The sequence below is a fragment of the Anser brachyrhynchus genome (genome assembly GCF_964034855.1).
Source record: "Anser brachyrhynchus genome assembly, chromosome: 2".
In the NCBI taxonomy this organism is placed as follows: Eukaryota; Metazoa; Chordata; class Aves; order Anseriformes; family Anatidae; genus Anser; species Anser brachyrhynchus.
The window spans coordinates 21,434,307-21,450,631 of NC_137695.1; the positions used below are offsets into that span (position 1 = coordinate 21,434,307).

Here is a 16,325-nt window from a genome sequence, read left to right on the forward strand (position 1 = left end):
ACGAAGCGTTTTTCAAAAACCACAACACACCAGCTGTGCTGTTAACAAATGGATGTCATAAATGGAAAACTGTTGTAGTAAATTAAGTAGTAAGCTCATCAAAATCACTGCTATTGTCAAGAATCGTTTTTCTGTAAAGGAAGTGATAAGGAATTAAAACTTTTTTTTTATTCTGATATAAAAAACTGTTTAAAAAAAGCTCCATCAGTTCAAGGGCTGTATATATATATATATAAAGCATCATCTGGATATATGTATATAAACATATTCAGGATCACGTCTTATATTAGATAAACTTGAAAATAAATTTAAATTACAAGCAGAAATTAAGTCACCACACAAGAAACCTCATTCACAGTATCATTTATTTTTTCATTTATAATTTACTTCCCAAAGAACAAAACAAAACTTATTTTCACAAATTAGAACAGTTGTTAGCATGAACATCACAGCAATAAGCTTTAGTATCAGAATTTAACCTTGTTTTGCATTCTCTTTTTAAGAATTAGTTTTGGTTTGCATTACTTTCTGAGCATTTTGACTTGACACTCAACATAGTCTCTCCTAAATATGACTTTTGCTAGCCAACATTAATATGTAGCAACCAATCATTGATTCAACTTGTATTTGAAGTCTTTTTTAACACTTATAACATATTTGATGGCATTGTTAACATTTCATTAAGCTTTGTTCAAATAAAAATGGAATCATATTGGAAATTTACAAAACTTAAAATTTTATTAAAAACTCAGTGTGCTTGAATTATTAAAACAAAATTCATCAAAAACATTTTGTCATTAAAGGACTCTAGTCAATTAGAATTTTTTCTAGTGACCATGCTCCATGTAGTTGTTCAGGCATGCAGAAGCACAGAATGGTGCTTTTGTGTAGTTTAAGCATTTACGTAGGTTAGATATCTCATTGCTAGCGGGGTTTTACTCGGAATTGGATGCCTAGTGTTGATTTCTTTTCCCCCTCTGGATTTGCATTTTCTGTGTGTCCAATATGCTCGATTAACACAGAATCTGTTGTTTCAGATTCTCTTTCCAGATCTAACATCATCTTCAAATTGAATTAAGAGTTACTAGGTCCAATCTTTTACCACCTGTTTTTTTAACTGGAAGCCCTCTACTTTTTCTGCTTCCAGTTCATAAAGTTCAGGTGAATGAGTAACTCAAACCACAAAATCAGGTCTCTAATCCTGCAAATAACTGTAAAAACAAATATAAGGCAAAATATTTTCCGTGCAATGGAATCTAAAAACATTTAGATTTGACAGTATGTAAATAAGGTCAAGGTTAGCTTCATTCTCAAATCCACAGATACATACAGATACAGCACCATGATTCTGTTCTGTTTATAAATCTGGCTTCCCTTTTGATTTTACATTCATTTAGAAAACAGCACTCTCAATAAAAGGTGAGAAAGGCTCATGTATGTACAGCATTTAAAATTTTAACAGATTACACATAACACTGTCTGCCATGATTCCAAATTTAATTACCAAGGGGTTTATTTTTAAAAATGGTATTCAAAGTCTAAATGAATAAACCAACACTTAATAACAAAAATTATTTAACCACTGTGCAGAGATCTATTTGCAGGTGAAAGGAAGAGAGTCATAACCTATAATTACTTATCAGACAAAATGAGGAGGACAGATTTCTTTTAAGGCAGAAATTCAATTATATACTAGGTTAAAAGCTACCTTAATAATTAACTATAACTAACTCATTCAGCATTTAAATTTTTGCATTCTTTACTAGTGCTGGCTAGAACTCTGCTGATGTTCCAGGAAGCCCAGCTGAATGGTTTTCAGTCCCCCATGGTTATCCTTGAAGACTAAAAACTATGCCAGAGTAAAGTCAAACTACTCACTACTTTTTCATTATTAAACAAACTATGTTCATTTATTATGTTAGTAAGTTATAGAAACTTTTTAGAAAGAGGAAGTATGAAATATTGACAATGACAAAACAGATTTTATAAAGCTATCATTGAAAAAGTTAGAATACATAGTCAGAGGAATTTAAATGCTTAAAAACAGATTCATATATGTCCATCCAGTTGAAGATTAGTGTATTAAAAAAAGGTTAAGAAAATACTTTGTGTTTCAAGTTCAACTGCACTTGATTCAAGTACAGCTTGGAGATTGGCTGATATAAATTAAACATGGTCACTGGCTCAGCAGCCAGAAGTACAGAAAAATGTACATGTTCACAGGATAAATAGAAGTCTCTTCTTTTGGAAAAAAGCTATCTCACTCCAATACGGGAGGTCATCCACTCCAAGCCTTGGCATAATCTGAAAAATAAAGAGATATTATATTGGTACTAGATCTATTGCAACATCTTAAAAGTGTTTTCTACTTCTCTTACAGTTAAAATCATCTGCTTAAAATTAAAAAAAATCATCTGGAATGGGGAATGAAACATCAACAGAATACACAATGTTTTAAACTAAGTCCACTTAGGCTTTAGCCGTAAGAAGCTAGTCAAACATGCTATTTTATTGAAGCTTGGCACTCTTTCAATTTTTGTTCTAAATCTAAAACGTGCTACTTTTAATTTGCTTACTCAGAAGTACATAGAACCAAATCATGAGAAACTGCCTAACTGAACACTAGACCTTTTCATTCCAAGACTAAAAGACAAAAGACTCAGTTACCCAGACTGAATTGGTTCAAAAAAAGGCAGTGCATCAAGAATTCCACAATACAAAACTGTAAGCATGTCTATATTGAACACCAGGATTGCATGGGATCTAACCTGCTTACTCACTCCTTTTCCATGTCTATTTAAAGGCCTTCCATTTCAAGACAGTATTCCCTTTGATTTGCTAGGGATTCAGTTACATAGTTGACACCACCTTTAACTTCACCTTTGTAAAGTAAATCATGATTTATCCAAGAAGGCCGCCTTCCCTGTCATGGTGCTAATCTCCTTTGATTCTTCTAAGTTCATCCTGAAGAGGACCATGCAGTTATTTTACTCTGAGTGGTTTTTTTTTCGCTTGTTTGTTTGGATGACTTGGTCTCACTAATATCACAATTTTAGAAGTTCTAATTATTTAAGGCTTCTTATTCAAAAAAGGAGCCTAGGATGATTAATGTTTCTGAACTGATGTTCATGAACGCTCTCTGCGATGCCCCCCCCCGCGATGCCCCCCCCACCACATTGTTGTAAAGGGTGTACATACAGCACAGCTGAAAAAAACTTTGAGAAACATTAGAGAAATAGAATACTGCTTTAAAGACAAGATGAAATATCAGTGTTCCATTTACCATATACTATTGTACTTAAACAGGAAACATTTACCCTTCTCCTGTCAAAGCACAACAGGACTGAATGTGCCATGGGTGATCCTTTATGGAGCTAAGGGTGAGGTATGTAGATATCTCGGCAGCTGTCATGCAGCCTTTCATGTCCTGCTTGTTTGCAAAGATGAGAACTGCAGCTTTTCGTAAATCCTAGAAGTAGTTAAAAGTATTCATAGAAGTTATTATATAGAACTAACAGGCTATTGCATTAACTGAGTATCTCAAGGAAACGTAGATTAGCTCGAATGCAATTACAATGTAACAGATATTTTTAACAGCTTTACTGCATTAAAAATCAATTGCATTAATACTGAAGAGACCAATTTATTTAGAAGTGTTCACCGTAGGGAATCAAATTATAATGTATTATACTACTACCCTTTTGGTTTTGTCCATATGTTCATATGTTAACTAAAGTAAGTCTTGTCAACATACACTTCACAGAGCTCTAAACCATCCAGTGGAATTTTTACTGGATAAACTATTCAAAATCAGTATTAGATGCTATTCAGAATGGAAAACCCTGCTAGATATCGTTCCCTTGAAATTATTTTCCACTTCATTAAGCAAATTCTGTAGTGATTAAAACAGTAACAATCAAACAAAACTTTTATACTGCTGTTCCAAAAAGGGAGCTCTAATAATGCTGCAGCAGCTTAAGGAAAAACAGAAGCTAGTAAGAAGTTGGGTTTTTTTGTATGGAAATTAGGATTCCACAATGCAATGAAACACACTGGGCTGCATGTTCTTAGGAGTGGAAAAGGGAAAACAAATGCAAAATGCAGGCAGCTGGCAGGTTTAATTAAAAGTGTTTAACATATTTAAATGTATATTAAATTTGGAGACAATTTCTCCATTAAGAGAAAAACAAACCTTTAGGATCCAAAGATAAAAACTCACTACTACAAGTAGTACTTATTACAGTTGAGGCCTACTGATTGTTTTCAAGAGATAATAGATCACAATCTCCTAATCTTATAACACTAGAAAACTGGAAAACACTGGAAACTAATTACAATAGAAGATTTCACCACAAAAAGTCATATTTCCTCCTTTTTTGTTAATATATTTCCTCCTTACTACCAAATGCCATCTAGATTAATAAACTTTAAAGTAAAAACATTCATTTGAAACACTAAATCACTCAGATTTTTGATTACAATCAAGCAAGCCCTACTACAAGAGTGCTTCATGATAGCTTTCCCTGTTTATTTATAATTTATATGGTTTCAAAACCTAGTGAACATGCATGCACATTTAGGCTCAACTTTTCTGTGACAGTGTAACTTCTATAAATATAGGAAGCACGTAGTGCTATTTGACTGATCACAACAAAGGGAGACTATTATCCCAACACACTACTTTACCTCATGAGCCAGCATTCTATAAAGTTCCTCTTTTGTAATAGAAAGTCGCTCTCTGTCAATGCTGTCAACAACCAGAATGATGAACTGGGAAAAAAACAATAGTATAATATGTAAGTAAAAAAAGTAAGTTATAGAAAGTACATTTTCAAGTGATCACTACCACAGGTCTTTGTATGTAAGACAGACACAGACTTTTAGAGCACATTAAAAAATAGAGCAAGAAGTTTGTTACATCCTTTCATTAGTGCCCTAGGAATCCTACATAAAGATTATAGTTTAAAAAAACATCTATTGCTTGTACATTTCAGCACTGCTATTAAGCTCTACTTTTATGTACCACACTTAAAATCACCAGGCTTGATTTTCAGCCCCCACAGCATACACAAAATAGTGATGTAGGTACCAAAAGCACCTACAGATCATGGATCACACTTAAAACATGGATGACAAAATCGCTACGAAGTTATCAATGAAAACAGCTATTAATGTCCACTACTACTTGTATACTCAGGAAAACAAAGCTGAAATTGAAACTCCCTATTTAAAAACACTTAATCTACCATCACCATCCTCACAAGGCTTAAGAGAACTTATTTCAAAATCCTACATCAGACCTCAGAAAGCTATGCACCTGTAGGGCTTAGCATTATGGTGCAACACCTTACCCTTTGTAATGCAAAGTTGGCCTCACAACTTTGCACTGGTCTACCTAGGCACTTGGAGACAGCTATGGCACTGATTTTACCCTTAATGTTCTTCCAAGTGACATTCTCACGGTCAGGCACTCGTGAATCCTTTAACACTGCTAGGTCTGCCACATCAGGTTTCCCATGGGAGGCAATTGTCACTAGTGTGAAAACGACTCTTTTAACCCCAGTTTTTCTTTCCTTTTTTTGTATCTTTTAATTCATAGCCTTATACTAGAAGTGGAAAAAAAATAATGTTACATAGTAAGTTAGATACACTTAAAACAGCTTGTAAGCATTATGCAATAGTGTGCATACACAAACCGTAACAATTGATCAGCGTTCAACACTTGCCCTGACCAGAGTACACACTGAGCTGCTCAAACGGCATCATAGGTTGCTGCCACCAGTAAGGAGATCAAGAGGCAATATTATAAAAATTATACAGCTACTGTAAAAAAAGAATTACAGGGAACACATGCTGCACTGGAGAGGGAACACAGGAGATGACACTCATCTAGAGACTCCAGCGCTTCTCTTCCCAACTCTCCTCTGGGAATATTTTGCCATCCCTTTTTCTCTCCTACTGTCTCTTTCCTTTTGCTTTTCTCCCTGAGAATAACTTAACCATGAGAGCTTCCTGCTCTTTCCTCTCCCTACAAATCCTGTGCTATCTCAGTATCTTCTGTGTAAAAAAATGTGATCCCTTAAAATACATTTGCAGAATCAATCGAGTTAAGTTGAAACTAAATATAATAGGTATGCTCTACAAAATTATTTTTTTTTCCTCATCATTCCAAAGATTCGTTAGATTGCTTCAATTGCTAAATAAGGAAAGAGAGAAAAGACAAAGCTGCACGTGAGTCGGTAACAAAAAAGGAGGACTGGAAGTTACTGCTACAGTTCTCCAACATAAGCTCCAAATCACTGTGCCTTAAAAAATTAAAAAGATTCATTGCCCATTGAAAATGACCACAAACTATGAAATACTAAGTCAATTTAATGCTGCTGTGGCTTTGAGATGTCTAGCAGATGAGGAGGAACAGTATAGCAATTATTCATAACAGGGATGCTAGGATTAGCATACCAAACAGACCCTTTTCTTCTTCAGCTGTTTCCAGCAGACAAAGCTGCTAAGTAAAGTTCTTTCCAAATGCCAGAAAGCGTTGGATTTCACACGCTTACTAGGCAGAACATGGAAAGCATCTCCAAAAGGATCAAAAACGAACTAAGATGCATCTACTCAAATTCCAAAAATCAAAGAATATTCAATGAACAAATGTCAAGAACTTATCTGCCAGATATTGCTCACAGATGTTCTTCACCATCTTGTGTATGTATTTGTATCACACATACCCATACTTTTCAGATAAAATTAAAAGTAAGCTTAAAATACTAGAGCTAAAGATTGAGATGTTATCACCAGGTTTTTAATACATAGGTTTCTGAACATCTGGGTTGGATCACTCTAACCTCCCCTCTCTCAAAGAGGGGGATAGGGCAAAAAAAACCTTATTTTCACATAAGGTTTATATAATGAGTAACATCTACAAGACATCTCTATTTTTAGTAGAAATGGTAAGAAAAATTTAAAACCCTTTACATCAAGGTGTAAAGTGAGGCTACAGAGATTTTAAGTGCACATTGTGTCCATAACCTTTCAGCAAAGAAACAGCCATTGACAAATTCTACTCCCTCCTTTCAAGCAATAGCAGCTTTATCAGTACATCAAGAGTACTGCAGTTAAGTTTTCCTTTATCCTTTGGATAAAAGCCACAAGCAGATGAACTTTTAAATACTGCTGTCTAGATAAAATTTTATTCTTCATCCTTAGTTATCATTACTTCAGAACCATTTCAGACCGATGTACAGAAGCTAGGTTAACCACTGCGTATCCTCACTGAACTTGCCAAGTACATGGCAAAATTTGCTTTAAAATCCACTCGAAAAATATGCAATAACTCAATTTCTTATTTTAATATCACTCAATTGCCTAGGAAAAAAGTCTAACTTCACAATTTATGCCACAGATCAAACAACATTGAAGTAAACATGAAAAATACTTAAAATATTACCAGGAAATTGGCTGCATACCAGAGACATATTACACTTTTAGGGTTTGTTCTTTCTTAAAGAGACAAAAACAATACAACCACGAACTTCATAAAAATCTACCAATGTTCCCAGTAAAAAAAAGAATTTTAAACAAACTTATGGAATTTGCATACTTCAAAGTAGCTTCTCATACCTCTGTGTTCGAATAATAGGTATTCCATGATGACCGTAACGATTCTTGTCCTCCAATATCCCACATTAAGAAATGGGTGTTTTTCACCACTATTTCTTCTACATTGCTTCCTATGGTTGGAGAAGTATGAACCACTTCATTCATTAAGCTAAAGGAAACAATATAACATTATAAAGACCAGCCAATAAAATTCACAAGGCTTGTCACAGCTCAATTTGCTTAACAAATTTGTTGCAGAAAAAGTAAATATGTCTAGCTCTGATAAAAACTTAAAAAGATGACGCATTTCTCAAGTTATATATTTGAATTTCTATGGAAATAAAGCAAATATTTAAGAGCTGTTCTTTAGTAAGGTTAGTTTAATGTGAATTTCGTCTGGAAATTGTGGTTGACAAAATTCAAATATACTTGTTTTTGTTGCAGACTGTAGACACCAGCAATGAAAAATACGCATGTAAAAGGTTTATAACAAATGCAGATAAGCATCTGCATTTTAACAGCGTTCCCTTATTAAAAGGCATTTTTCAAATGACTTTTTAGACAAATTAGATTCTTATAGTGCTCTTATTTCAAAAGAGAAGTCACCTTTCTGAAGATCACAAATAAGGAGAGCAATTAACCGTGCAAAATATAAACCAGAATATAACTTTAGACGAGCATTCAACTTAGCAATTTGATAACAGAATAAATTCTGAAGGACCACCGGTTTACTTAACTGAAAATTTCTCAATTCTACCTTTGAATTTTGACAAAACTTAGGAAAAAGGGTTTTCTGGTACCTTCATATCTAAATATACAGATAAGTCATTTCATTATGCACTCCTCCGTCTCCACAATCACAACAGTAACTATGTTCCTGCCAATATGCTTGGATTTATCATAGATATTCCTGCAATGCTGGCAAGATTTAAGGGTGATGTGATACAGTGCAATGACACTATATAAAAAGTTTATGGTTGGACCTAGGCAAGTTGAAATACTATTCTGAGGAAAACTTCCATCACAGATTTTAGCTATTGAAATTAGGAAACATTTGGAAACATTTATGGATTTTGCACAGTGGCTAGAACTCCCATTAATATAAAAATCTTTCTTTCTAAAAAAACTTTCTTCTCTGTAGTTCTTGGTCAAATTATTTTTTCAATGTTTACCAATAAAAATAGGCTTTGATAGCAAAGAAATTTTCAGGTCACTATGTGCTTGTATGTACAATTTTGTTATTCAATTGATTTACAATTCAGTTTTAAAATACTTCAGTTCTTCCACTTAGCATTTAAATACTAAATCTAAATACGTTTAAAACAACTAACACAATTCACATACAAACTACGACCTACCGCACCCCTGGAGATTCTGCCAGGTTCCAAACCTGAATTTTCAATGATTAAATCAATGCCAAATACTAAAACTAAGAAAAACAAAGTAGTTTGTATACTTACAACTGGTAAAGAATTGTAGTCTTTCCAGCATTATCAAGTCCCACAATGATTACTTTGTGCTCTGCATACACAGAAAAAAAGACAAGAATAAACTAGCAGAAACAGCGATAATTACAGTTCTTGTTAATTACTTTTTCTTATTTAAGAAAGCAACAGCTTGTTTGTCCGAATTCATTATGCTACACAAAGTAGTGACAGCTTCTTGGAAGAAAAAAATCCATAAAGCCTCTTCTCCTAAGACTACAGTTTAAGGACAAGTCAGTATTGGAAGTGTTCATAAAGGAAGAATTACTAGCATGAATCCATTAAAAAAGGGAAAGAAAGAAAAGATCTAGTATTACAAAGAAAAATGCAAGGAAAAATATAACTCTTATCAGTGTTGTCTTCTTAAGAAGATGAGCAAACATCCAAAATAAAATTTATAATACGTCAAAGCCAAGTTTCAGTAAACCACCAGTTACAGAGAATTTTCAAAGAGATAGTTTTCCACAGAATGTATGAACCTGTTCCTCAGTGATGCAAAGGAAATCCAAAGAGTGTAGAAAACATTAGCCTGCAACACAAGGCTGAACAATAACCATTAGTTAAGGGACCACACCACCATCATTCTCATGGTACAAAGAGGAAGCTGTATTTTCAGTAGGTGACAAATTCCAACACTCAAGTTCTGAGCTGAAAAGTTCTGCTTATATAATAGCAATCTCCCAGATGCTGCAATGTTATTTTTCCAAGCACTGGGGAAACAAAAACTCCAGAACTTATCTGTTTCTCTGTATTTAATCCTTTTTAGAATTTCAAATACAACAGCCCAGTCAATTACAATGGTTTTTTTTAGATACATGCCAGAAGTCAGAAGATACCAATTTGCCTACTGACAAAAAACGCAAATTATTTGAGAGCAGAGAGAAGCTACAAATAGATACCAGAAGCAAAACTCACACAAAAAGCTTGTAAACAGGCTCACTCACAAGGGGTCATATTTAAAATTCTAAAGGCATTTATTCCAAAACAAAACTTGCTTCACAGCTTAGAGACTTCCTCTAAAACACCACTTTCAAATCTACCACACTTATCACAAATTCCTAAGAGATCTATCAAATATCAAGGTGGTAGCTTTTTTGCCCGCGAGTGCGTAGTCTAAGGAAGAATAAGGAATTTGTTAAAAAAATCCATCTACTGATGTATATTCAGGGTTTTCATACTCAAAGTAATTTTAATAAATCCCTTTGGGCTTTTAGAAGTTTTGTTAAGAGACATGGCCCTAACACTTGTTGAAACACTTTTCCCTGTATTGGTTTTTGTACTGCCACATCCTGCCAACATATCCTAAGAAACTAACTTCTCCTGGCCTTAAGTCCAGTAATACTTTTAGCCCCAGAAGAAGCAGCACCACTAATTAATAATCTTCCTCGATACATAAATAGTATGAAATCCTCTCTGCTTTCAACTCTAATAAAACATTCCACATAGCTAGCCTCTCCTTTTCTTCTTCAAATGCAGTACAGTTTAAAGGGCTTTCGAAGTTGAAACACAGAAATACCCTTCTGTTGTTTTCAAAACAACCATATTTCTCAACTATTGTCTGGAATATGACTAATTTCGCAACACTGTTTGCATTATTTCAAGGAGGAAAAGAAGCCAGCCAAACAAAACAAAAAACAAAACAAAAATTTAGTAACATGTTACATCTGCTCTTTCCCACCTTCACATCAGAATCCAGAGCCTTGCTTAAGAATGAACATGAAAAGCATTGATTAAATGGTACCACACTACTGAAAGTAGGAAAAAGTATTTTTCCCCAATCAGTTGATTTTTTGAAAGCCACTGATATGCAAATGGTTCAACACTAATTGGGAAAGGGAGGGCTGGGGGGAGTACGATGACACACACAGCTTAGCTCTGTAGTCAAACAGTATTTTATACAGTAACTCAACATCCACATAGAAGTCACACAAGTATTAATTAATGAGGTGAGGACAAAATTAATGAGATGAAAGCAACAATATCTTATGCAAATAGCTGTCTCCACCTTTCATTAAAGGTAGAACAACTCATTGCTTTCAGAACTGTCATCTGTGCTAATGAAAATCTCTTCACCTACAAACACAGAAGTTGAATTTCTCTCTAGTTTGGTTAGATTACACAATTTTTACTTGTACATGTACATTAACAGATAAACATATGAACTTAAATATTGTTATACTAAGACAAAACAAAGCTTTACCAAGTACTTGTTTACAAGAGCAACAAGTTGAAGGCAGATGCTTCATTTAAGAGGAAGGATGATTATGGGGTAAACCACAGGCTCTGATTTATGCGCTTTGTGTTCTGTACTTTGAGACTAACCCAAGTTTCTTACACTGGGTGGTATTGGTATCAGTTTGGGCTGTGCTCCTGAATATCTTCCCCATTCACTATGGTCTTGGCAACAGGAGAAGAAAATCCTGAAGACAGCTGCCACAGTAGAAGAGCTGAGTCTTTATGAATCAGGTAGAAAGAGGAAAAAATATAATAGAAATGAGTAGAAGAAAGCAAACATGAAAAAAAGAGTATTAGGCTACTTGAAAGAATCCAAAGAATTCCGTTATATCAACCTTTCTTGGGCGGTTGTTAAAAAAATATATCTATGTGGTATTGTTAAAAAACTGCTGCCAGTCCAGTATTACAACATAACAGGAAAGTTAAAATGATCTTGCAGATGTCAGAAGACAGACATAATACGCTCTTCTCTTCGCTTGCTCTTATATTTTCCCCTACATAAGGGTTTTGTAAAAGGATCTGAAACTGAAGATTCAGTTAGTGTTTTTGCCCCTTCCTCTAACTTGACAAAAATAAAACCACAAAGAAAAACAAAAGGCTAAATACTTTAGTGATGGGCAAGATGTTGTATTTGAAAGAAGAAATCACAGAGGGAAAGAGTACTGATCATTATCAGGCACCAAACAGCACTGCCCAGTTGCTAAGTAAAACTGTCTTGGAGGCTTCAAAACTGAAGGCAGATAGAAGTTTGCTAAACAGAAAGCAGGTGGAACAGGATTTTACCAAAACTTTCCAGCGCAAGAATGCATTCTGCACACTAAGTGAAAAGCTGCCTTTGAATCTTCTATTTAACACAAGAGAACTGCTTGAATACATCTTATATTTCCAGACTTACTAACAAGAATGAAAACTTGTCTATAAACTTCACTAGTAACTGGAATCAAACCCCAGATGGTTTTCTAGATAATGGTCTCTGCTAGCCTGACTTTATGGTCTGGGGACTGCCAGCGAGCCTAAATGAAGTAACCCATGGAGTTACAGAAGTTCTACCACCTTGATTTAGAGCCAACCATTATTTTTCTTATGGTAGCACTTCATTTTATTTTTTTAAACATCTATAGCATTTATTCAGAGTAACCTAGAAGATTATGAACAGCTGTCATCCAAAGCAACTAAAATATAGACTCGGGAAGGGTCAAAAGTTGCGTTTAACAAGGTTGCTATGCTCACTTCTGTTTTGTCCTTATACCTCCATTAAGAGTTACACAAATCATGATGAGTAAGTCAAGCAAGGTTTATCCAGATATGTACTGACACAGACAGTAAGTTAGCTGCACCACCATTTATTCATATCTCCACATGTTGCTTAGCAGACTGTTATTTGAGTTCTTAATCATAGCTTAGACTTTAGAAATGACCTTCCTAATTTAAAAAATATATACTTTAAAAAATGAAGTTAAAAATAAACAGGAGTCCAACTTGAACTTACAATAATTTATAACTAGATTTGAATTGGCTGTAGGTGACAATATTTTAAGTGAAAACAATACTCAGGCAATGTTTTTCTGACAGTTTCAAAAACACTGAAAAATAAACAGGAAGCCATCAGTAAGTCACCCAGAACAAAGATAATCTATTTTAACACCAATTGTTTCTCTTATAAATAAAATACCTACACTTCAGTTCGCATAGTTCAATTACTCCTTGATTTAGAGCCAGTATGTACTGAGAGCTGAAAAACTCAGAAGTGTTTAATCGTCTATTTTCAGTCTTTAACCTCTGTACTGTAAAAGCATGAAGACAAGAAAACAAAATAAAAAAGATTAAATAAGGCCCTGGATCAGTTTTGATCACTACTACTACCACCACACATAATAAAAAAGCCACTGTCCAAAGGCTACTGCCAAACAGTCTGGAAACAAATCCTTCTAAACACAACGGCACAGTTAAACAGATGTTCCCTGACAGACTGTTCTAAGGGCAGACACGCTTAGCTTTCCTCTTTCATAGTCATCAACTCACAGATCAGCACAGGCATCACTCGAATTCCATAAACTTGTCTGCACTGCATCCTGTCTTGTTCCAAAATCCTACACACCGGTTTTGGAGAGTAGATGATGCACTGCGATGGAAGTGAAAGCACATTCTGCAAGGGGAGTAGGAGAAAGCGAGAAAGCTTTCCCCATCTAAAACTTTCCATCATTGGCTATTGTCACAGAGCACCATTTCAACTATTTCATCTTCCATCATGAACTAGTACGGGTTTGCCAAACTGAACCAAAACAGGGTGAACCACTTGGTACAATCTCTATTGCAAATGCGGCGAGTTGGAACAGAACTGACAGGCTCAGCTCCCTGGCAGAAACATTCAGATGCTACCTCAATCATAGGGATAAACCAGTTAAATACAAAGAGTAAAAAATGCTGCCAGAAGAGGTCAGTAGAAGAGATTAGTTACTAAGTACCATTGGATGCCTATAGGAACATGTTAGATCAAGTCTCCCCACCTTGCCTCCAGTACCTCATCCTTACTGTTGGAAACAATGGTAAGAGAAACAAATTGCCAGAGAAGTGGATGACATGTAAATTAATAAAGTGACATTCAGTGCTTTAGTAGGATATAAAGTGTCTCTGTTACGAATCTTTTTTTGGTTTGCAGAAATCATTCTGAATGTACTTAATTTTCCATACATCATGCATTTACTTTAACTGTGCTTAACCGGGAGGCACAGAAATGCCTGGAGCTTATTTTAAGATGTTAGTATCTTAAGATGTGAGTTTTTGAGAAGGCTACCTGCCTATCTTCTTCCTGTAAGTTAACAGTGTTAGTTCACCAGTTGATAATTCCTTAATGTATTTAGCTGCCTAGATACTATTGATTAAATGTCTTTTAAATTTGGAATTTTCAGCTCAGCTGCTATTAACCTTTATGTAAAGTAAAAGTGCATTGTGTAGTTAATACCAGAGTGAAACAGCTATGATTTCCTGAGCTGTATCTTCTAGCACTTTGGCACACCTCCTCTGCCATGCTCTCCTCGATGGAAGCCACATGGCACTTTCTAAATCTTTGTTTTGCCAGTATCAAGCACCTCAGACTATCAGCACAACCCATGCTAGCCATGATGAACTGATTGAGGACATGCTCCATGCACATCTGGGTCTATTTTTATATTTGCAATATTCCCTCTCATTTGCTAATACAATGATTTTGACCATGCTAGTCTGCTCAACAAGGAGTTTCATGGGTCAGTCCATGAATTCTCCAAGAAAAAGTCTAGATTTAACATATAACTAGAAGGACAACAAAAACAAATCAGTAATTACTGCCTTTATAATTAACATCATCATTATTACGGGAAAAGTAACTGTGCATTTAGAGGAACATCCTAGTAGATTGGTCCAAAATTTATCGTTGAAGAGAGCTTTTCTAGGGTGGAATTTCAATCTTGGCCATGAAAAGAAACTCACTTTACTCTCTGCAGTTGCCATAATAAGACCAGGGAATGGGGAAAACAAAAGCAAAATGATTAAACAAAATGATTTTATCTCCCATTGGGATAAAAGGTGAATGGTAAGTATTTCACGGTACTGTCTCAGCCACAATAACCGTCATACTAACAGTTAATATTTTGAATGCATTAAAAATAACTTTCAGAAATTGATACACAGTAACAAAGACACTTTTTTCCACTAATGAAACGGAATCAACATAACCCAGTGATGTCATGTACTAACACAGAAAGAAACCAAAACAATGAAACTGTAACTCTTACTCCCTTCCTGAGGGTAAATATCACCATCATAGGGGACCATACAGACCAGCAATAAAAGCCACCAGAAGTTATCTTCTAATCAGATCTCTGCTCACAGAGAACTCCACCACGTCTTGGTGGAGTCCTTGAGGGAAGGAAGGGAGCAGCGGGCTGCAGTATTTAATAAAAAGCAAGGTAGTATTTCACAGTTTTCTGGAGAGTAAGGGGAACCTTGAACCCTTTCAAATGGTTTTCCCACTTGAGAAAAATAAGAGTAATCAAATAGATGGAAAGTAATCATTCAGAAGGCCTGGATAGAAGACTTCAGGAAAAACGTGAGGATAAATGAAAATGAAGATAAATGGTTTGGATCTTACCCCCCACTCCCATGGGGTGAGAAAATGGTATGAGATGGACGGATGCTACTAAGCACACACACGGAGACTTTGCTCTGCTATTTACAGACTCAGAGAAGTTCACTCTTGGTGACAAGACCTTTAAAGGGGCAGCGGGCGTGCTCCGCTCCCACAACTTCTGAAGCCGTGCCGGCAGCAAACACGAGCCACAAAGCCGCAGTAACCTCGCTGCGGGAGGTAACAGACGGAGAGCGGGCACGGAGCCGGCACGGGCAGCCTGAGGAGAACAATACCTCCGCCGGCCTGGCTGCTCCGAACGCTGGGCCTCACGGAAAAACAGCACACATGGGGAATCGCTCGAGTATGTCGCTCCCTAACCAATGAAGGCTAGGGAAACGGGATTAATTACAATAAATAGGTATTAAGGAGTGTATTTTAATTTACGGTAACCGAGCTAGCGGCAGCCGCAGGCGCTGAGCTCGGCACAAGCCCTTTCCGCGGGATGCACCGGGAAGGAGCCGCCGCTCCCCTGGGCTCGGAGGTGGCTTTTTGGGGTCCCCACACCACCAGCACCGCCCTCCCCTCCCAGGCCCCGAGGCCACCCGGGACGGAGCAGCGGGGAAGGGGCGAGCTGAACTGCCGGAAAGCCGCGCGCTGAGAGAAGCCCAGTCCGGCCCGGCCCAGCCGGCCCAGAGCCCCCCGCGCCCACCTTGGTTCCCGAAGAGGCTCCAGAGCTTGGCGAACACGAGGCCCATGCCTGGCCCCGGGGCTCGGCTCGGCCCGCGGCGGCCCCGGGGCGGACCGGGCGGTGAGGGGAGGGGGAGAGCCTTGGCCCCGCCCCTAACGGCTGACACGTCACGGCGCCGCGCACGTCATCACGCACGGGGGGGGAGCCGCCA

The 16,325-nt window shown here is 36.6% G+C and overlaps 1 protein-coding gene across 2 annotated transcripts; it reads right to left on the minus strand.

Moving 5' to 3' along the window:
* Nucleotides 1-347: 347 nt before the first annotated feature.
* Nucleotides 348-16,311, minus strand: ARL5B (ARF like GTPase 5B). Of its 2 annotated transcripts, none has more exons than XM_080578299.1 (6): nucleotides 16,136-16,311; nucleotides 9,060-9,120; nucleotides 7,621-7,768; nucleotides 4,687-4,770; nucleotides 3,318-3,469; nucleotides 348-2,304 (listed from the first exon to the last, which is right to left on the minus strand). In XM_080578299.1, the coding sequence occupies exons 1-6, from the start codon at nucleotides 16,179-16,181 to the stop codon at nucleotides 2,256-2,258; spliced, it is 540 nt and encodes a 179-aa protein (XP_080434425.1). In that variant the 5' UTR covers nucleotides 16,182-16,311; the 3' UTR covers nucleotides 348-2,255. The 2 variants fall into 2 exon arrangements, with proteins under 2 accessions (XP_080434425.1, XP_080434426.1); XM_080578300.1 differs by having other exon boundaries at nucleotides 3,284-3,469.
* Nucleotides 16,312-16,325: the final 14 nt, after the last annotated feature.